At 37.8% G+C, this 23382-nt stretch overlaps 1 protein-coding gene and 1 non-coding gene across 3 annotated transcripts in view; both read left to right on the forward strand.

Annotated features, from left to right (window-relative positions):
• The first annotated feature begins 497 nt into the window (after positions 1–497).
• TRNAG-CCC (transfer RNA glycine (anticodon CCC)) lies at positions 498–571 on the forward strand. The gene has a single exon. It is a non-coding gene; the product is annotated as a tRNA-Gly (tRNA).
• Positions 572–15663: 15092 nt separating this feature from the next.
• Positions 15664–23382, forward strand: part of UCHL3 (ubiquitin C-terminal hydrolase L3) — a 35094-nt gene continuing 27375 nt past the window's right edge. For both annotated transcript variants that reach the window (XM_061133129.1, XM_061133130.1), the window contains exons 1-4: positions 15664–15819; positions 18290–18446; positions 18801–18886; positions 20700–20747. In XM_061133129.1, coding sequence (XP_060989112.1) covers positions 15745–15819; positions 18290–18446; positions 18801–18886; positions 20700–20747 — 366 coding nt within the window. In that variant the 5' untranslated portion in view covers positions 15664–15744. The remainder of the gene's footprint in view (positions 15820–18289; positions 18447–18800; positions 18887–20699; positions 20748–23382) is intronic.

The following is a 23382-nucleotide window of genomic DNA, read 5'->3' on the forward strand; positions in this document are numbered from 1 at the left end:
TATGACTGCTTTGTCAACCTTATTGATTAAGTCAGGTGCTGAAATCCCAGATTTCATCAATTGTTAGCACATATTTTTTCTCATTTGACTCCTCAGAAATCATACTGCACGTTGCTTCAGATGGGTCCTTACAATGGCAGATAGCCCGGCAGCAGGTGTGACTCAGCTGTTTTTGCAGGTGTGTGCATGAACTTGGTTATAGCTGTTCAACACTTCTATTGAATTATGGGTATTGTTGGCTGTGTACATACTATGTTCAAATGCCATGTGAAATGCCTTTTAAAAGATTATGCTGTGATTTGGCATAACAGAAAGCTACCAGGAATGGAACCAGGCAGGAAAGAGAACAGTGGGTTGGTTGTAAACTTATACCAATAAGGCAAATATGGGTTATTGGAAGAAGGACCAAAATTCCACATATTCTTACAAATCAACCGAATTACAATTTCCAAAAACCTGAATAGACTTAAGTAAATAAAACAAAAAGGTTGGGAACTTCCCTGGTGGTCCAGTGGTTTAAGACTCCTCACCCCCAATGCAGGGGCCCTGGGTTCGATCCCCAGTCAGGGAACTAGATCCCACATGCTGCAACTAAATAAATAATTAAAAAAAAAAAAAAGGGTTGCTTATTTCAGTTCAATGTTGGAGAAGTTGCCAGATCCCTCAGAATACAAGAAAGAATTTGATAAAAATAAGAGCAGTTTTAGGGTCTCAAGTACTTTTATTAAGACATCAAACATCAATTTGTCAAAAACTTCCTGATGTGTTTGAATAGAAGCTGCCAAATTTGTAATAATTGCTGGGAAAATGAGACTATGAGTTTAGTCATGTAGGAAATAACGTTTTTGGAGGTAACAACTACATGTTTTTATTTGGTCATTTGAATTTGGGGCAGCTGTATCAACTGACACCTGGTTACTCCTCTGGATTTGAGTATGAAAATCTGGGGCAGATCTAGCAATTGGGTGTTGCTGTATAAACCCTGCCACCACCACCACCACAAATTCCCAATGTCACATTACAAGCAAACATTTCTTTAGCTTACATGTCTTGGGGGTTAGCAGTGGTTGGGCAATGGAGGCTGGGCTCAGCTGAGGTGCTTCTGCTGTGTTCCAAGTGTCTATTACTCTCTTCCCGGAGCCAGCAGGCTGGCCCAAGCTCATTCTGCTCCAGGTGAAGATACAAATGCAAACAGCAAGCAGAAGCTTATTTAGGCCTGGACTTGGAACTGGGATACCATTATTTCTTCTCCACTTCATTGACTGTAACGGATCATGCTGAATTCGAAGTCAAGAAGTAGGGAGATATACAGTTGATTCTCACCATAACGAAACCACGAACATTGAGTTAGTAAATGCCGAACCATTGCTCCTCATGGGAACAGGTTAAGTTCTTATGAGCCTCTGGTCACATTTTAATCAACTGATCAATACATTTTTATGTATATTTTTGTTTAAAGTCACCACATTTAATCTATATTATTGATTCATTAATACTGATCCCAGGGCTAACAACACTATCACTCATGCCTGAAAGAATTTACCTAATATTTGTATTTTCTATACAAAGCACATCACAGTCTTCCTGTATGTGAGAACACAAAACAGCACATGAGCACAATGCTTGGGGCCATTCTGTACAGTGAAATCATCAACAAAAAGCACAAAACTGCATATATATATATATGTATATGGCATTAAATAGACTGCATAAAGGATACATTTCCAATACAAGACTTCAAACAAGATAGCAGAGGACAGACTTGCTTCACCTCAGCTGGGAACTCAATATTTTTGCTACTCCAGGCATGTCTGTAAATGACCTTGAAAGTGACATGAGTAGCGATTTGGGGGTTACAAATAAATGTAGACAAGTAGATAAACCAAAACACAGAACCTATGAATAATGAGAATTGACACTACTTTGCTCCTAGTGGAAAACACTTCACTGTTATATGGCAAAGGGTACAGATAAAGGAAGACTTTAAAAATGGGGGCCTTACATATATGTATAACTGAATGACTTTGCTGTATCCCAGAAAATAACACAACATTGTAAATCAACTCTACTTCCATTAAAAAAAACAAAAACAAAAAAACCCCAAACATGGGGGCTGATACTGCATCATGGGCCCCATCTTAGACTTACTGAATCAAAGTTTGCATTTCATATTCCCCAGGTATTTGTATGCACATTCAAGTTTAAAAAGTACTGGCCTTATGGATACATGAATGCATGCCAGAGGCTGGGAGTTAAACCCTACAAACTTCAGAGGCTACTACATTCATGAAGCTTTTATGGGTCCAAAGGCCTAGGGCATAAGAGGACAACCTCTCTAAGGTGAAGGATTGACTATTGCACCCTGCAATTTCTCTTAACAGGCAAAGATGGAGCACTTGGTGGGTTTCTGGCTTTTGGAGGCAGCAAATGCCTCATTTGGGAATACAGGTGTAACACATTTATGGGTGATATGGCTGGCTGCCAGTTGCAGTAGGTCCTTGAGCAAGACAGTGCTCTGCACCAAGTCCATGCTGGAATACAAGCTGCCTTCTGTTTGACCCTATCTCTCAGCAGATCCAATGGCACTAGAGAGGTCCATGCTGCTGGGAATCCTAGGCAAGCCATAAAAGGAGCGTCAGAGTGCAGGACCTCATGATTCTGGAGAAACGTCATTCCCCTGACAACAGGTCATTTGAAAAACAGCCCCTGGCATGCCACTAAGAGCCTGGCTGTGCAACTGAAGTGATGATGCAACTGTGGCTGCTCATCATGAGCTGGGCATCTCAGATTTAACAACTCGCAGCTGGATGGATATAGCAACAGTTTCTCAGATGGATAGAGAATGGGGACTCGGAAATTCCTTGGAAGTTGAAGAATGGTGGCCAGAAGAACATAAGTGGGAGAACTGGAAGTTCTCCAAGCAAGGCCAACTCAATGTAATAATCTTTTGCCCACTCCCTAACTGCTCATCTTCCTGCTTTCCCTCTGTTGGGTGCAGCAATAATACACTCTATCCCAAGTCAGATCTCTGGTGTCATCAATGACAACCACGGCTCAACAGAAGGATACCCTCTTCCAACAGAATCTCTTTAATCTGTGTCTGCCCCTCCGTCTCCATGGCTATTGCCTTAGTTAAGTCTCTCATCATTTTACTCTGGCAAATTTCCCACATTACTGAAAATAGCATTTCTGCATATCTGATTATTCCATTCATTCCTCAAATATTTATTCAGCATCTACTGTGTATCAGGCATTGGGTTAGGCTTTGAGGAAAACAATGTGAAGAAAAAAAAAAAAGTACTTCAGGCCTTATGGAATTAACAGTGTGAAAAGAGAGATGAAAATACTTCTCAAAATCCTTCAGTGGTTCCCCCTTGTTTTCAGGATGAAGCCCTGATGTCTGGACCAGCTGAAAGTGAATGTGTTAGTGACTTAGTCTTGTCCCACTCTTTTGTGACCCCATGGACTGTAGCCCACCAAGCTTCTCTGTCCATGGAATTCTCCAGGCAAGAATACTGGAGTGGGTTGCCATTTCCTTTCCCAGGGATCTTCCAAACCTAGGGATCCAAGCCTGTCTCCTGCATTGCGGGCGGATTCTTTACCATCTGAGCCAGCAGGGAAGTCCCTGCCTATCCCTCCAGCATCGCTTCTAACCACTGCCCTTCAGTCTTGCAGGTTCCATAGCCACAGTGCACACTCTCCCTTCTTCAGAGCACCCTCTTCTCTGAATGACTAACATCTACTTTTTTAAGGGCTCATTCCAGCTGTCCACGTCCTCCAGGAAGCCTTCTGGAAACTCCCTTCCCCCTTTAGCTGCCTTTTTCTGTAGTTTCACCCACCTCATGCTAACATTATAACACACGTATCACATGTACTGTGATTCTTCGTTCTTTTGCCCACTTCTTTTACACTATGGTAAAGCTCAGCTTATTGTATCCAACACTTAGTTACAGCGTCTGATTCATAATAGGTACTTGACATTTTTTTGTCAAAAGGAACTGTGTAGGTACATACAAATACCCCCCACTCTGTAACAGCAGGCAAGGCCAAGACATCACTTCTGTACCGTGGTAAAGGAGCTTCTTGGCATGACTCCGTCACCCTCTGGTTGTGGGGCCTCCTGGAGGGCAGTGCCCGGCTCCTCCCTGGATGAATAGGACTCAGCGGCACGCCCCCTAGCGCCTCGGGCTGACTCTGCAGGAATGGGAGGGCGCCGGCGAGCACGCGGTCTTAGACTCGCGCTTGGCGCATGCGTGGCACGCGAGCGGACCCTTGGGCTCGGAAGAGTCCAAGCGTGAGGGGAGAGAGCTGTGGAGCGAGCTAAGATTCTTTTCCTTTCTGCAATAGGAAGCTGGATCCTATTTTTTAGTCTCTCATTGTTTGTTAACTTAAAGTTTAAGCCTTGAATTATGGTTCTATAGGGAGCTAGAAAGGATCTAGAGTGTCATTAAACTTTTCTTCGTCTTCGGACACCCCTCCCGGAGGGCGCAGGTTGGACAGTCCCAGGTCAGGGCGGCGGGGGCGGAAGCGGCGGCGGCGACGGCGGCGGCTGTCAGAGCTGGAGAGGGGCCGGGCGGAGCGGCCATGGAGGGTCAGCGCTGGCTGCCGCTGGAGGCCAATCCCGAGGTGAGCGCGGCTCCGGTCTCGGCCTGAGGCCGCGGGCAGGGGCGGAGGGAACCGGGCTGTTGCAGATCGTCCCGGGCAGTTTGTCGCTAAATCGTGTTCTCTGTTTCGTTTTCAGGTCACCAACCAGGTGAGTGAGGTGTCTTGTCGTTCGGGACCCGGGAGCCTTCCTTGGCTGCCTACAGCCCCGCACTCCCTTGGAGTCTGGGATTTAACTTCGTGCGGGTCCCTCTTGCTCAGCTTTAGACGGGCGTGCTTTTTTTTTTTTTTTTTTTTTTATGGCTGCCTCCATCCCGCCTGGTTCCTGGAATGATGCTCCCAGCTGTCTCTGGTCCTATTCCCCGTCATCACGTTTCCTGGGATTTCGGGGTCAGAGGTTTGAGGGACATTCACCCTGTATTCCTATTTCTCTTCCTTCTAAGTCTTGCCTCCTGCTAGTGCGAATCCATAATTGTCCCACCCCTGTACCTTCCAGGTGACTAATTTCCCTACAGTACCTGACTCTAAGCTTTGTAAACTCGCCCACCCAGTCCTTGTAATTTCCTGCGCCACCTGCTCCGTGAAACCATCTTCAGTCATCTCTTGCCCCATCAAGTCAACTTCTCTTTCCCACCACACCCCCTTTCTCTTCCAGTTCCTTAAAAGTGGAATTCAATTTTTTATGCCATAGGAAAGCTCAGTTCCCACGTCATCCTTTGCCACCTTCAACTCTTTAAATTCCTTTGGGTGTTGGATGGGGAGGGAAGAGGTAACCTCTCCCAGCCACTTGATTAAAAGGACAATAAGTACTACCAGGTATAAACTTTTTATTTGCTTAGGTGAATTTTGTCTTATCCTCTTTTTCATTCTCAACAAAAGGTTTACTTTTTACTGCCCTCTTATTTTATCGCATGGTACAGTTTTCCACCTCCTTAACCTTCCTATTCATCACCAAGGAATAATGATTCATTATTTTTGGTACTTAGTTTTTGGTTTTGAAAGGTTGTAGAAAATTCCTTATATAAAGAAAGCAGATAGAATGCTTTATCTCAGGGTAGTCAACAAACCCTTTATTTTTTAATTCAGCTTTATTTTACACTTCTGAAATGATCATTTGTCCCTCAACTTTTGTTTCTTTACTAATCTAGAAATGTACAAAGCTTGGAACACAGCATATATCTTTTACGTTATTATTAGGGTGGCGTTTCCAATCAGTGTTAATTTTCTTTTGTTTTACCTCCTTTGGTTGTTGTTCATTTCCCCCCCTACAACATTTTGATGCTTTTGTTAAGAAAAATCTTGAGGCCAAAGAAGTTAGTATTTCCAACTTCTGATTTAGTGCCATAGGAAAGAAGCATATTTCTCTCAGACTTAATCCCTCAATTTTTCTATAGCTTTAGTGAAAAATCAACTTGCCATATATCTGGACTCTGTTCTGTTGATCTGTGTGTCCATTTTCATTATTGTAGTTTTATAGTAAGTCTTGAAAATAAATAGTATGAATTCTCAAACTTCACTCCTTTTCAAAATTGTTTAGGCTGTTTTAGCTTCTTTGTCTTTCAATATAAATTTCAGAATCAGCTGAGAAGCTGATGGAAAGATTTGTGTAAATTAAGAAATTTATACAAAAAATTCTGCTATGATTTTGATGGTGAATGTGTAACTAAGTCTATAGGTACATTTTGGAGAAAATTAACATCTTAACTGGAGAAGGCAATGGCAACCCACTCCAGTACTGTTGCCTGGGAAATCCCATGGACGGAAGAGTCTGGTGGGCTGCAGTCCGTGGGGTCGCGAAGAGTCGGACAGGACTGAGCGACTTCACCTTCACTTTTCACTTTCATGCACTGGAGAAGCAAATGGCAACCCACTCCAGTATTCTTGTCTGGAGAATCCCAGGGACAGGAGCCTGGTGAGCTGCCGTCTGTGGGGTCGCACAGAGTTGGACACGACTGATGTGACTTAGCTGCAGCAGCAGCAGCAACATCTTAACAGTATCGAGTCTTGCATTTCATGAAGATGGTTCATCTCATCATTTGTTTGGGTCTTCTTTGATTTCTTTCAAAAGTAGTCTGTTGTTTTAGCATGTTGGTCTTGCACTTTTTGTTTGTTTATACCTAAGTATTTAATGACTTTTTGGCACTACTGTAAATGATACTGTTTTAAAATTTTATTTTCTGGTTGTCTGTTGCTGTATAGAGAAATAGAAGTTATTTTTGCATATTCACTTTGTAGCCTAATGCTGTGCTAAATTCATTTACTTTAGTGGCTGTTTTTGGTAGATGCTTTGAGATTTTCTAAATAGACAGTCATAGTCTCTGTGATTAGACTGTTTTATTTTTCCCTTTTCAGTCTGAATGCCTTTTATTCATTCTTCTTGTTGCACTGGTTAGGACCTTTAATACAAAATTGAGTAGAATGGGGAGAGAGAGGACACCCTTGTCTTGTTCAGGATCTTAGAGGGAAAACATTTGATCTTTCGTCTTTAGATATGTTAGTTGTAGGGTTTTGGTAGATATTTTTTATCATGTTAAGGAAGTTCCCTTTTCTGAATTTGCTGAGATTTTTTATCATGGATCAATGTTGAATTTTCTCAAATGGCTTTCCTGTGTCTCTTGAGGTTATCATTTAAGGAAGAAGTAATACCAGTCCTACAAAAACATAGAAGGAGGGGCACTTCCCAACTCTTTTTATGACCAGCATTCTCAGGCAAGCCATAATAAGAAAAACTGCAGATTAATATCCCTCATGAACATGGATGTAGAAATCCTCTACCGAATATTTGCAAAGAGAATGCAGCAATATATAAAAAGGATAGTATATCCTAAGAACAGTTTATTCTGGTATTGTAAAGCTGGCTCATTATTAACTATCAACAGACTTAAAAACAATCATTTTTAGACAATATTGTTACCTTAATAAGATGGAAGCTTTTATAATTGGAAACTTAGATCTTGGTAGACTGTGAAACCGATTCACTTATTCACATCAATTAAATGATATTTGGGGGACACCTTTTAGAATACCAGGTACCTGAGCAGGAGCTGGTTATATTTGGTGATGAAAACATTTATGGTTTTCTGCTTTTCAGTCCTTTGGGAGGACAGACAATAAACAAGCAAGTAAAAGAATAAAGGAAACAGCGATTGTTATAAGTGCAGTGGAGAAAATTAATGGTACAGTGATGAAGACCATCAGGGAAAACATACTAAGTTGAATGGTGACAGGAGGCCATTCTGAGTGACATAAACAGAGAAAGATATTATTAGTATATGATTGTACAGTTTCTGGCATGCTTTGGTGTGATTGCGTTTGTTTTAAACTTATTATTTAAAGAAGTAATGCACATTTAGTGGGACAATGGACAAGTAATCTAAAAAGTGATTAGTTTTAACCAAAATTTTTGTAGTTGTTTCTTTATTCTCTTTGTGTTAGTGGCAGAACTGAGAATCTAAAATGAATTGAAATTGAATTAACTCACAGCCATAGATTAATCCCAACAACCATATCCACCTCCACCTTTTCTTATTTCCTCAATTTAATGGAACCCTTGGCCTTTTACTTATCTTGGTTTCACTCTGTTACTATTTGGTGGTTGCATGTGTTATTATTGTACTCAGTGTCAGCAAACACTGTTTAATGTTGACTAGTTTTTATAAGAATGATTAATACATGTCAACTATATGAAGATCATTATTAACTGTTGCATGTTAACTGGTAACCACATGTCTCGGTAGGTGTGGTAAGTAGTAATTTCTTTTGTTGCTTACTATGCTGTCATCAATCTCTTCTCAGTATATTTTATCTTACTCTAGGTAGAACTTACCTAGAATAAAATCAGTTCAATGACAGAAAAAAATCATTGGAAAAACTTAAGCTCTATTCTGTTTATATATGCATTTACAGAACTGATAGCTTAAGGCCAGTGGAAAGTTACAAGTAATTAAGCATCAGGAATTATAACATTTTTTACAAAGAACATTCTGTGCTTTGGGCAGTCATAGCATTTATTTTTATGATCACACTAGATTTTCATCTTGATTATGTTTTGTGATTTGAGTATTACACAGCCACAGTTTATAATTTTGAATATTGTTGTGTTTTAGACCCATTGATTTCTGATATGACAATTTCCTAGAAATATTCCTAATTGTGGATTTTATTGAAGAGGCCAAAAGTGAAGAAAGTGAAAGTCACTCAGTTGTGTCTGACTCTTTGCAGCCCCATGGATTATACAGTCCATGGAATTCTCCAGGCCAGAATACTGGAGTGAGTAGCCTTTCCCTTCTCCAGGGGATCGTCCCAACCCAGGGATCGAACCCAGGTCTCCTGCATTGCAGGCAGATTGTTTACCAGCTGAACCACCAGAGAAGCCCAAGAAGAGGTTGAAAGAAAAGAAATTTACTTTAACATTATTATTGTATTTAGTTTAGTTGCTTAGTGTTGGAAAAAGAATTAGAAGTGATGTGCTGGATAGTTGGCATGAACATGAAAACATTTGTTAGTTGGGGTTTCCCTTCTTGGGAAAAACATGCTTGTTACCCTGTCCTCCTCTAGCTGCTATCTCCTTTCTGCTTCCCTTCTTTGTAGAATTTCCACAAAAGAATTGTCCGTAGATGCTCTTGCTGCTTTTATCTGCAAATTTTTCCTGTATTCACTCCTATCCTCACCATTTCACAGTAACTACTTTTCTCAAGTTTACTAATCACCACTTTGTCAGATCCAGCATTCACTTTTCTCTCACCACTTTCTTGATCTCTCAGCAACACTTGGTAGAGTACCCACTCCGTTGGCTTCTGTGATAATTCTGCTTGCCTCCTATTTCTCTGACTGTTTCCTAGATTTGCTATTGCTGGGTCATCTCCCTTCCAATTTCTGAAGAGTTCCTCAGGGCTTTGTCTAGATTACTAATCTTCTCTGTTGTAGAGCATTAATATCATCAGCTGTCGCATGTTTGATCCCATGTTCCCCCGAGTCCTGACTTCTGTACAGAATTGGAAACTAATATATTCAGCCACCACTTTGATATCTCCATTTAGATATAGGTATCTCAAACTTCACATGGCTGAAAAAGAAATCTGGATTTACATCCTCTCATCTCTCCTCCATATCTGCTTCCCCAGTCTTTTCAGGGTGGTACCGTTTATCCAGTGCTCAAGTTAATGTCATTGATTGCAGTGCTATACTAATTTAGAGAGGCCATTCATGTATTGATTTTAATTTCTTCGGTTTGAATCTCTGCTCTGAGATCATGGGCAGTTATCTAACCTCTTTGTACCTCAGTTTCTTAGTTTCTCATGGGTACTAAATCTCTTCAGTCATGTCCAGTTCTTTGCAACCCTATGGACCATAGCCCGCCAGGCTCCTCTGTGCATGGAGTTCTCCAGGCAAGGATACTGGAGTGGGTTGCCATGCCCTCCTCCAGGGGATCTTCCCAAACCAGGGATCGAACCCAGGTCTCTGGCATTGCAGGTGGATTCTTTACGATCTGAGCCACCAGGGAAGCCCAAGAATACTGGAGTGGGTAGTCTGTCTCTTCTCCAGGGGAACTTCCTGACCCAGGGACGGAACCTGCATCTCCCCTGCACTGGCCCGTGGGTGTTTCACCACCGGCGCCACCTGGGAAGCCCTAGTTCCTCACAGTCTCTCCCTATCTTGCAAAATTGTAAGGATTAAATAAATTTTTCTTTTTTCCTAGTCTTTCAGACCCAATGATCTGCAACTCTGGTAGACTTTTTTCAGAATCTATCCCAAATCTGCCCATTCTGTTCATTTCTACTGCTGCATCCCAAGCCACTGTCATCCTTAGTCTGAACAATGCAATATCTTCCTAACTAGTTTTTCTGCTTCTCCGTATGCCACCCTAAAATCTGTTCCCAGTGTTTATCCAGGGAGATTTTATAAAAATGCAAGTCACAACTTGTGTTTCCCTGCCTAAAACACTCAAAACACAAAACAGCCTTCCACTGCTTGTCCTTAGAATACATTCAGGCTGCTTACTCTGACTTGATAGGGAGGTACTGTGCCTGTCTCCCGCTTGCGCTGGGCTGCAGCCTTTGAATGCCAAGCCTGTTGCTGCTTCAGTCTTCATATAGCTCATCCTTTGCTTGAATCATTACGATCTCAGTTATTTCATGGCTGATTCTTTCTTGTTGTTTGTATATTAAAGTTACCTCCTCAGTAAGTCTTTCCTGATTATTCAGGTAATGTCCCTTCCTCCTCCCACCATCCACCCTGAGTCTCCACTGACGTCATCTCTTGTTTTATTTTCTTCATAATACTTAATCACCTTGTGAAATTACCTTGTCTTTGTGTCTGCTTGTTTATCGCATGTATCCCACCTCTAGCATGTAAGTTCTGTGAGAGAAGGGACATGTCTGAAGTACTGAGAGTGGTGTGTGGCCCATAGAGGGCTCTCAACAAATAGTTATTGGGTGGAAGAATGACCAAATCTTATATAGCTGCTTTTGTGCTCCAGAAAATCTTTCTGAAGATTACCTTTAATGTGGTCATGAATCTTTTGCTTGAATATTTCAGTAACAGTATTCTATCTCATTAAAGTGGTTTAGTCTTTTTTTTTTATTATAATGAGAATTAATGTATAATACATAATTAGAAGAATTATATTTCTTTATATTGAAACAAAATCTGCTCTTCTGTAACTTCCTCCAGTTGTCTGTCATCCTCCCATTGAAATCATGCAGAGTAAATCTAATTGCTCCTTTGTGATGTTACTGAAAATATTTGGGGAAAAGGATTATAATAATTTAAGTCTTCTCAGAACATGCCCAGATTCTCCAGCTGTGATGTCTTCCAAAACCTTATTATTCCTGGTCACCTTTCCTTGAGCCTGCTTCTGTTTGTCGTCATCCTTCATAAAATAGGCCTCCCAGAGCTGATTCATATTTCACTCTGCATAGTCTGTGTTGAAATAGTGGATTACTACATTATCCTGAGTAATCCAACTTTTAAAGCAGATCCAGCATTGCATCATTGTTTTCACAGTTGTGTAGTCACTCCATATTGAGCCTGCAGTGACGTAACCTTGAACTCCCCTTTTTTCGAGTCCCTACATAAAATATTTTTACTATTTCCCCGTTCTGTACTTAAATAATTTTATTATTCTTTGTTTATTGAATATCTATTAAAATTCATTTTACTCATTTCCAGACTTTAGGAACCATTGTTTTCTCATTTAGCTCTTGGTTATTTTCCTAGTCGTGGTAACATCCAACAGTTACTACCTAGTATATTTTTACTAGTGGTGATATCACACAATTACTGGATAAGTATAATTTCTGTCATAACCCAAAGGATTAGTAAATTAGTAGTGAGGCAGAATTATTGCTGTCCTGAACTGCCCGTTAGAGATCAGAGCAAGTGGCTTTAGAACAGATTTAAAAGGAAGGTAGATTTAATTTTTCTCTCTTTTTTACATAAATGTAATCAGAGTTTTTGCTAACCTGACTCTCACCTAAAGAATAAGGAGGAATTCATTAAAAATGGCAAGGAGAGGCTAACAGTTTTTCTGATAGAGAGAAGTCCAGTTCACGTGCAAAAACAAGGTAAGCGATGGTTGTCGACCCTTCGAGAACTGGAGGCGAGTTCATTGTGTCTGTGGTTAGAGAACCAACTACAGAAAGATACTTCAGGCCGTGAGAGACAGGTAAATAAGAGCTGTGTGTGGCAGCCCTGGCAACATGACCTTGCAGAGTCACAGAATTTCCCAGGCTCCATTTTCTCGTTGGTGAAAGGATGTAATAAAACCTCTTTTGCCAGTTGCGGTAAAAGTAAAGTGCATTAAAGCGCCTAACATAGTTTCTGTTACAGGATACTCTGTAAAAATGTTGACACATGATTTAAAGAACTCTGCATCTAGTGGAAATACTCTCTTTGGCCCAAAGAATAAAAAGAATGAGTTAACCAAGATCTTTTGGGGGCACATAATCTATTTTATTAATTATTTTTCTTGATAAGCCAAACATTAGTGGCATTATGAAGATTCAGTGAGCTAGTCAGTCAGAATTTTTTGTTATTTTATTATCCAGTGTTTAAACAAGCCAGAAGACTAATGTTAGCGGTTACAAATCCCTTTATTATACTTGATACAAGCAGGATGTTTTCTATTAATAATTGTGTACAGAGGTCTGTGCAAGTGCCTGTAGCACGTGGAATACTTTGTGAGTGGTCTGAAGAGTTTTTTGGAGTAGTTTTACTACTAGTATTTTGTTTTCTCTCAGTTTTGTAAATTTAAAGAAGATACATGCGTATCAGTTCTGTAGATTTCATCTTAGAAAGTACATCTAACTATTGTAAAAATGACACTTTTTGAAAATACTGGAAAATAAAAAGCTGAGTTCATACCGCCCACGCTTGTTGCTGTTAATATTTACTAATTTAGAGAATTTCTTTTTAACCTTTCTCTGTTTTTGATTATCACATTGCAGGTAGGTTCTTTTTTTTTTTTTTTTTTTTCCTTTTAATAGTAAAAGTAGGATGCTCTGTAAAGTGGAAAGCCTTTTCCCTCACCTTTTTTCCCCTGCCCAGAGGTAGTTACTGTAAATAGCTGCTTTTATTCTTTCTGTTGGGCTTCCCTGGTGGCTCAGACGTTATAAAGAATCTGCCTGCAATGCGGGAGACCTGGGTTCAATCCCTGGGTTGGGACAGTCCCCTGGAGGAGGGCATGGCAACCCACTCCAGTATTCCTGGGTTGGCTACAGCCCCTGGGGTTGTAGAGTCAGACACGACTAAGCGACTCAACACAACATTCTTTCTGTGCTTGTGATGACTTCCTGGGCGAGTCTGACTCGTGACAATGTCTGCAACAAAGCTTGCATTGATGTACTTCATATATATTAACTAAATTGAACTTCTTTTGGTCAATCTTATTTGATAAACTATGAGTAAAAAGTTAAGGAGAAGTATGATTCCAGTTAAATTTTAATCATTTTAATATATTTAATTGTTAATGTGTCCTCAGTCCAGTACTTAGCACTCTCACTACAACCAGCCGCCTTTGGAGCCTGGTGATATTTATACTCTTTAGCTTTGGCTGGCATGGAATAAGTTTACAACTTCAAGGTAATTTGCCAGTTTTGTCCAGATTGTTTTTTCCCTAAAATGTTTAACTGTTAACTTTCTGTTTACAGCACAGATGTGAAAATTTCCTGTCTTACATGTACATTTTGTTTTATAACTTTATAGCAATATGACTTGGGGTTACATAAAATTAACCAATAAATTTAAATTATTTTATGAGGGTTTATGATACTTTTCCTTGACAGTGTGCCTTTTAGAGCTGTTGGTTCTGTGCAGGTAGTATTTGGTATCAGGAGTATGTGGAGCTGATAAAATAAATGTCTGGTTTCAGATTAGAAGCCAAATGTATCTTTCCTACCTCTTTAACTTGGCACAAATGAAACCAAATATATGTTAAATATTCATTATTAACACAGCTTAACAGACATATGCCCACATACAGATGACTAGATTTAAAATATACAGTTTTCAACAAATTCAACAAATTTGTTACTGGTTCCATAAATATAACTTGAGTGTCTGTGGTATGGAATTAAAAAGATGAATAAGACGTAGTTCCTTCCCTGGGCTCTGCAGTCAATTTTAGTCCTTTTTTGGTTTATAGATAGAATTGAATATCGAGGAGGGCTAAGACGAAGAATTTCAGAGGCAGTGGAGAAGGGAGAGGAAGTAGTTTGGAATACTTCATTGAACTTTATTAAAGTCTGGAATCAAAAATAAGAATCAGATGAAGAATTGGCATTAACTAGAGGAGTCTGTTGATTTCTGTGGCCCCAGACTGTTGCAGAGCATGTTAATGAATCCATGAATGTTGAGCACATTCTGCTGAGAGAAGTTTTTAAATTCAGTATGTTTCTTATTAAACATTATCAAGGACATTATTTTTGGCCAACCATATTATCATTAAGGAGTGTTTCTTTTACAAGCCAAGAGATGGAGGGATGTGGACAGTGGTCATCTTTTCATCAGAAAAGTCATTTCTTGGAGAACCTGACTGAGATGACTAAGACTGTTCATGTAATAGGGCATGGCTTCCATTGATTTTGCAAAGTGTCATTATCTAAGTACCTGTGATTGTTCTTTAGGGAGAAATACCCAAGGTACTTTTTTATTTTTAAATCTCACATAATGTTAGACCAGTAGATACTATAATGTATTCTTGAGGTAAGGTATAATGATGCATTTTTAATAATTTTCTTGTTTCCTCTGCTCATTTATTTCTGTCATGTAAAATTTATTTTGTGATGGTAAAGATGGTGGACTTTTTAAAAGCATCAATTTCATTCCATACAGACATATGAGTTTATTGTGAAATTGACATCATTCTCATTATTATGTTCTTTTTCTCTCTGCAGTAGGTTAGGGTCTGATATTTTATTTCCCTATGAATTCTCCAAGAGTCAAGAAACCACTTCTCTTTTGTTACAGTTGTTTTATCACATGTAAGCGAGACAGTGAACTTGAGTAGGTTTCATTGTGTACTGGAAGTTAGAGAGCCAGTAGGTGACTTTATATCAAGCACTTTCTGGTATTCACACAATTCACTTGGATTTTTTGGCTTTATATACTCTTTTGCTCATTGATAAAACTTGTGATATTGATCTAGCATTTGTCTTTAAACCCCAGGCATCATTTTTTATAATTAGGATAAACTGCTGATTTACTACTAAAATAAGTCTTTATATACTAGAACTTAGATGCATTTCCTTAAAAATCAAATGTTGAGAATGAGTTTTAAGATATCAGCCAAGCCACCTTGTATATGTTTGGGGAAGTCCTGGCTGTTCAATCCTAAAGTAATGGATTGGGTGGGAGTGGGGAAGGAGTTTTGCTTCATACGTTATAATTTTTAAATGTTTGTTAAGTGAATGAATAAATTGCTATCTCTTCTCACATAATTTATGAAGAACCTGCTTTATTTTATTCTTATTGAACATCAGTAATATTCGTACCTTCCATTCCCTTTTGTATATCAGATACATAGTATATACACATTGGTTATTTCCCTGTTATAAAAATACTTTTCCTGTTTCTTTCCTCTTTTCCCAGTTTCTCAAACAATTAGGTCTGCATCCTAACTGGCAGTTTGTTGATGTGTATGGAATGGATCCTGAGCTCCTTAGCATGGTACCAAGGCCAGTGTGTGCAGTGTTACTTCTCTTCCCTATTACAGAAAAGGTGATTGTTAAGTAAGAGTTTCTGGGAAATGCAGAGTTCTTTTTCAATGTTGAATTAAACCTGTGCTCTTCTTTGAGAACACATAACTCTATTCTTGCGTAAAATGAGGAAATCTAGGAGTGGGGACATCTTAAAAATCTAATTTTATTAAAGAGATGTATTTAGATTTTGATTTGTAGATTGACAGAGAAGCCCTGGGTAAGTCTTTTAAACTTGGATAGTTTTCTTTTTTTTTTTTTTTTAAATATGGTTAATATGCCTCACCTGTTTTGATGTGACATTTAATCACATTTTGATGTATATACTTTAGAAATGGATAGTCTTAAATGTGTCTTAGAAAGTATATGAATACAAAATATCTATTCAAATTTTCACTATATAAAATATGTAGATTTTTTCAACACATCATATATATATATATATAAACAAATCTTTGTTTTAAGGAGGTAAATATAACTAATGACATGGGTTACATTATTTTCAGAAAAAAACTTGATTTGGGTGGAAATCTTTAAGCTTAAAATACAGTTTAATCTGCAGGTTTAGACTGTGTTGGGGATTCTGAATAGCTGTTCTTAGATCTCTGTATCCACATTCAGATCTGTCATTTCAGCCTTCCTTCTAGAATGATAATCATGTAGGTGTTGGTGTTATGGAGCCAGAAATTTTAAGCCCATTTTAAAATGACTTTGAAACTATAGCCTTCTGATTTTTCTTTTTAAACTTCGAGATAATAGGATGAGCTCAGCATTGTAAAAAATGGAGTAAGTGCTTGGGAAGATGTGAGAGAAATGAGTAAGTATTTATACTTACTTACATCTGCCACTTTTTGGTCTCTCTTACAATTTGGTAGATCCCTCTTTCAGCTCATAACAAGTGACATAATAAAGTCACAGAGGATATCTATGGATATTTTAGGAGCTATAAAGTGTTTTAATTTAGAAACTGATTATGTAGTTGTGAATGGCTTCAGCATACTAATAGAAAAAGAACTGTCATGGATACCTCATTATGCTTTAAATAAAGTCAGTTACAGTGTTTTAAATATGCTTCGTTGTAGTGCTTACCAACCAATGAATCACAGGTGAAGAAGCTGTAAATTCATTTCTCTCTATATTAATATTTTTGTTGTCTTTTGACTCTCTGTTTGCACTGTAGTCTGCTACAGTTGCTTTTCCTTTTTTCCTAAACTGCTCTGTGTCATTTTAGGATATTTTTTCTAAACATTAAATCTTAAGAAGTTATCAAATCTCATTTTGCTTTGTCACCAAGGAGAATTGATGTTAGACAACAACAATAACAGACTAAACGGAAGGATTGCATAAACATTTCAGCACAAGACCTTACTGTATTGAACCTTTCAGATTTTATCAGTTGGACTATATGCCTGAATTAATGGTTCAGAATTTATTCAGAAAATATTATTTTAAAATTTGATTTAGAAGCACATTCACAGAAATTATTTCTTAAGGCATAGGTGCATTTGTTGTTAAAAACAGTTCCTTAATTATGGGTTTTTAATAGACATCATTTATTTCTGTTACTGCAGGGGTCAGCAGACTTTTTCTGTGAAGGGTCAGCTGGTAAATATTTTAAACTTTGCAGGCCTAATAATCTCTGCTATAACTATTTAACTTTGCCTTTTAGTATAAAGACAGCCATAGACAAAACAAAGCTAAAACTTTATCTGTGAAACCAGGCAGTGGGCCAGATGTGGCCTGTAGCTTGTGGGCTATAGTAAGACTCCCTACTCTATTGGAATCTGAAAATTACAGGAAAACATCAAAACAATAAAATTATCTTTCTACTCTCTTCGTTCTCTTTACTCAGTTTTTAAAACTCCATTTTCTTCAGGTATAATTGATGTACAACGTTTTATTCTGTCCCCCCTCATTTTTTAACCTCATTATTTTTAATGCTTTTTACAATTGAAAAAATAACTTGCTGGAGTTGCACAGCTTATAATGGTGCTAGGTTCAGGCAATCAGATGTGGAGCACACACTTTGACCTGATTGTTCCGTATTGTTTTTACTGTCAATTGTTATAGATAGTGGTTAATGTTATGAATATCATATGGTTATAAAGGTAGTATGAATTTTGTTAATATGATGTAACAATACAGAAATGTGAAAAATAGAAAATAAAAATTCTCCTGTAATATCTTAGCCCAGAGATAACCTCTGTTAAGTTTATATCCTTTATCACTTTTCAATGCATATATAAATATTTTTAAAACATAATTGAGAATCATATTAATATATACTGACCTAAAACTACTCTATAATAATGGACAGATTTCTGAGTCAGAATATGTAAATCCATCTTATTCTTTTTAAAATGCTTTATAGTGTTGCATTAAAGTATGCCATGTTAATTATATCTCCACCAATGTATAGAGTTTTTCCAAATTTACATTTGAGTCCTTTTTAATGTATTATTTTTCACATGTAGACCTTTTTTTTTTAATAGTATGAAGTATTCAGAACAGAAGAAGAGGAAAAAATAAAATCTCGGGGACAAGATGTTACATCGTCAGTATATTTCATGAAGCAAACAATCAGCAATGCCTGTGGGACAATTGGACTAATCCATGCTATTGCCAACAATAAAGACAAGATGCACTTTGGTATAAACAGTTTTTCATTACTGCTCTCTTCCCCCTCCTTAAGTTGTAAGTTAACTTATTGAGCAGTAGGTGGTGCTCTAGTTCTTTCTTTGAAATAGTAAATAAAGCTTTTCCTCCCTTGTTTCTTTTATAATGGGAATGTACATATTTCCTATTAGAGAAAATTTTCATCCTTCTGATTCTTCTATATTGTTGATAAACAGAGGTTTAAGCCCTGTCATTTATCTTACATTCCTTACTTACCAATGAAAGGGCTTTAACCTGAAAAATAGTTAGCTTGCTTCTAATATTTTCATGTCTCAGTCTCTTTGAGATACCAGGCCTTTTCAATTTTATCATCTTTAATATTCTCAGAATCTGGATCAACCTTGAAAAAATTCCTGGAGGAGTCTGCATCAATGAGCCCTGAAGAACGAGCCAGATACCTGGAGAACTATGACGTCGGTACCTTTTTCTGCCTTGCTCTCATATGTGGGCAAAGTTCTGTGGAATTGTAGCTTCTGTTTGGGAGTTTGTCTTGAAACTACAGTTTTGAGCAATTAAGGATTTGGTCGTATCCATTAAAAAAGGTCTTTTGTACTTTTCAGGTAACATTATCTGAAATAACCATAAATGTTGATAAATTGTCACTTCTATGTGCAGAGCTGAATGAGAGGAAAAAGGCAGTTTGATTTACAAATTTATAAAATATCTTATAGTTGACCATTCCTTACCATTCCCTTCCTGTGGTAAATATATCTTTGGCAATACCCTGTGTGTCTTTCACTGGGAATTTGGAACAAGGCTGAAGACCAGTGAATGGAAAAAACAAAGGTTTAATGGTAGATGTCAGAACATTCTCTACCTATTTTATCAGTGTAGTAATATTTTTTCATGTGTGAGGACACAGGCCACATAGTCTAGTTTTAAATGATTATACCATATCATAGAATTTTTTTAGAGTGGTATTTACATTTATTATATTTGAAATCTATTTTGCTTTTGAAGGCTTTTTACTTTTTAATGACATTATTAAGTGGATTGTACATTCTTTGAAACTGTAAACAGTATTGTGTAAAAAATTACTTGGCTAGAACAATGTTATGCAGAGTTTAAGCCCAGTAAATCCATTGATTTGATTATGTTGTTTTAACATTCTCATATACATTGATTAAGTTATTTTCTTTAAAAAACCTGCAGATCTCATGAAACGTCTTTATTTTACATAAAAGTAAACAATATAAAATTCACCAGTAATCCCACCAGTGAGAGATAGTCATCATTAATACTTTTTATAGGGAGTATATAAGTATATACACAAAATTTGATCACACTGTAATATTGTTTTATAACTTGCTTTTTTCACTTATCACAAACGTATTACATACCAGTAAGTATATATTTGACATCATCATTTAATGGCTGCCTAGCTTTCCATTGTGTAGTATTTTATTTAATCAATAAATTATTGTCAGAAGTTTAATATTTTTCCCTCTTTTTTCAACATTTGAAAAAATACTGCAAGGTGTATCATTGTAGCTAAATCTTTGCAAATATTATTAGTTATGTATGGTTGTGTAGAGTTATAATTAAATATATAAACTAGAAAAGAAATTGATAGATCAAACAGATTGCATGTTTTTTTAAAGCTTTGACATTATTGCCAAATTGCCATTCGTAAAGGTTCTACTTTCACCTGTAATTTACTTCTTTGTCCATTTCTCTTCATCTTTGCTAATAGTGGATATTACAAGAGCATTTTTTTTCAAGTTCAGGAACCTGAAATCTCTAGCTCTGATAAATGCATGCTTTTTGCTCCACATTTCTAAAGTGCTGACTGAAGCTGCATGATTAAGCATAAAGAGACCCAGAGCTGCAGAATAGCATGTAACCTGGAGAAACAGATGAGCTAAGCTTTTTCCAGTCTCTATCTGTGAGATGCTTACTTTATTCTAGTCTCAGTTGAATAAAGTGTTAAATGTTAGTTCTAACAGTTAAACAACGTAAATGACCCCCACTTACCACTGGCAATTGCAAATAAGCAGATACTCAGTTTCCCGAGGCTTTGGAGATTTGTGGGTTGGAAAGCAGAGCAATTCATTTGGTTACTCAGAAGCCATTCTTAAATATTTAGTGTTAAACTGTTCCAGAAATCTCCTCCAGTCTGCTGTTTCTTAACAAGGCTTTAGATGTTAAAATTTGGCATTGTTGTTTTCATTCAAAAAGTTGAATATAATCGTTTTTTCCTATTAATACTTTATATTCTTATTACAGGCCATTCGAGTTACTCATGAGACCAGTGCCCATGAAGGTCAGACTGAGGTATTTCACATTTTTCAAAACTTTTCCTTCCATGTGTGAGTTTAATCACAGTATTATTGTATGACACATAATTTGGAAAATTACTTGGATATTTTTTTTTCCTTTGAGGGAATTTGCTTATGTAAAAGTAGTCATGAAGTAGCCCAAGAATGTGTGTTGACCAACCATGAACATGATCTTTGATAACAGCCATTTCAGTCTAATCATTGAGACAGATTGCAGACTGTATGCTCTTTGCTTTGTCTAACAGATGGCCTGAGTCTTCCCCATCAGTTTCCTTTGACTTGCAAGTATTAAAAAAAAAAAAATACCTGCACTGTAGTAAAGGTAGATAGCTAGTGTGATTTTCAAGAGTCTTTATCAGGCTCAGTTCAGTTCAATTCAGTTCAATTACTCAGTTGTATCCAACTCTTTGCAACCCCATGGACTGCAGCACGCCAGGCCTCCCTGTCCATCACCAACTCCCAGAGTTTACTCAAACTCATGTCCATTGAGTTGGTGATGCCATCCAAGCATCTCATGCTCTGTCGTCCCCTTCTCCTCCTGCCTTCAATCTTTCCCAGCATCAGGGTGTTTTTCAAATGAGTCAATTGTTCGCATCAGGTGGCCGAAGTATTGGGAGTTTCAGCTTCAGCATCAGTCTTTCCAATGAACAGTCAGAACTGATTTCCTTTAGGATGGACTGGTTGGATCTCCTTGCAGTCAAAGGGACTCTCAACAAGAGTCGTCTCCAACACCACAGTTCAAAAGCATCAATTCTTCGGCGCTCAGCTTTCTTTATAGTCCAACTCTCACATCCATACATGACTACTGAAAAAACCAGAGCTTTTGACAAGACGGACCGTTGTCAGCAAAGTAATGTCTCTGCTTTTCAATATGCTCTCTAGGTTGCTCATAGCTTTTCTTCCAAGGAGCAAGCATCTTTTAATTTCATGGCTACAGTCACCATCTGTAGTGATTTTGGAGCCCCAAAAAATAAAGTCTGTCACTGTTTCCATTGTTTCCCCATCTATTTGCCATGAAGTGATGGAGCTAGATGCCATTATCTTAGTTTTCTGAATGTTGGGTTTTAAGCCAACTTTTTCACTCTCCTTCACTTTGATCAAGAGGCTTTTTTAGTCCTCTTTGCTTTCTGCCATAAGGTTAGTATCATCTGCATATCTGAGGTTATTGATATTTCTCCCGACAATCTTGATTCTAGCTTGTGCTTCATCCAGCCCAGCGTTTCTCATGATGTACTCTGCATACTCGGGAAATCAATTCTGGGCAATGTGATGAACTATACCGTCTCTGCTCTCTTAGCTAGTCTTTTATTGAGCTGGGTCACCTTTCTGCTTCTCTTGCCCCTTTTTTCACAAGGGTCTCTTTTTCCTGAGGGCTTCCCTCATTCCCTCCTTCCATTTCTCCTTTTTCTTCCCTACAGACCTCATTCTCCCACTCTTGGGGGAGGTTTATCAGAAGATTTTTCAGTCAAATGAATAAAATTTACTTAAAATCATTTAGTGTATTTATAAAAACATTTAAGTGTTAACACCAGAGAATTATAGACTCTTCATTGTTATCCCATGTGTGACTTGGAGCCATGCTTTTTTATTTACAAAGATAACATTGCCTCTATGCTTTAAAAATACTTAAAAATTACTGATTTAAGAGTATTGAACATAAATATTCCCATGATCTTCAAAAAAGTTTTTTTGAAGGAGAAAACAGGTTGATACTATGATATGACTTCAGTTTTTTATAGCTCTGTTAACTGTGAATGTTTATAATAACAGAAGTAAACATAAACCTAGGAATTTATGTCCCTATAATTATATTATACCTTCTTGGTTGCTCTCAGATTCTGCTTTCAAAGGTGTGAACCATTGCTTTTTATTTTTTTAATTTTATTTATTTATTTTTGGCTGTGCTGGGTCTTTGTGGCTATGGGGGCTTTTCTCTAGTTGCGGCAGGTGGGGGAACTGAGCCCCCAGGGAGGCCCCTGAACCATTTTCTTTTTGACTAAGTTTATGCACACACCCAAAGGGCATGTCCAGGTGATTTCGGCACCAGGTTGGAAATGAATGGGACAGTCCGCTTTTTGTATTGCTTTATATGATCTCTTGCTGCAGCCCATGGCATTGCAAAGACTCAGACATGACTGGGCGACTGAAGAACAACCATATGATCTTGAGCATGTTCTTAATCTTCACTATGCTTTGCCTTTTTGTTTGTAGATTTGTAGTGTTAAAAACAGCAATGCAATGAAGATCAACATGAGATTATCATAAAATATGAAAACCATTATTTGTAATAAAGTAAAGTTGTCTTTACAGTACCCTTTCTTGCCTTCTTTTTGGCCTTTATCCAAATTACGACTTTTAATACCTCCTTTTAGATGATCTTCACATCCCTTTCTCCAGACTGAAACTTCTTGCCTTCTGTGGGCTTTTTTATATGACTCGTACTATTTGCATTTTAGCTATTTTCATACTCTTTTTCATTTTTTTAAGATGTGTATTTTTTCATATTTCAGCAGCTCTAAAGTTATGGTGTATCTTACCATTGATTTCATAGTTTACTTGGTGACAGTACCTTCTTTAGTAGTACATAAGTTGTTATATCTTCAAGCCAGTGGTGCCTTATATGCTCTGAA

Source organism: Dama dama, chromosome 30, assembly GCF_033118175.1.
Source record: "Dama dama isolate Ldn47 chromosome 30, ASM3311817v1, whole genome shotgun sequence".
Classification (NCBI taxonomy): Eukaryota; Metazoa; Chordata; class Mammalia; order Artiodactyla; family Cervidae; genus Dama; species Dama dama.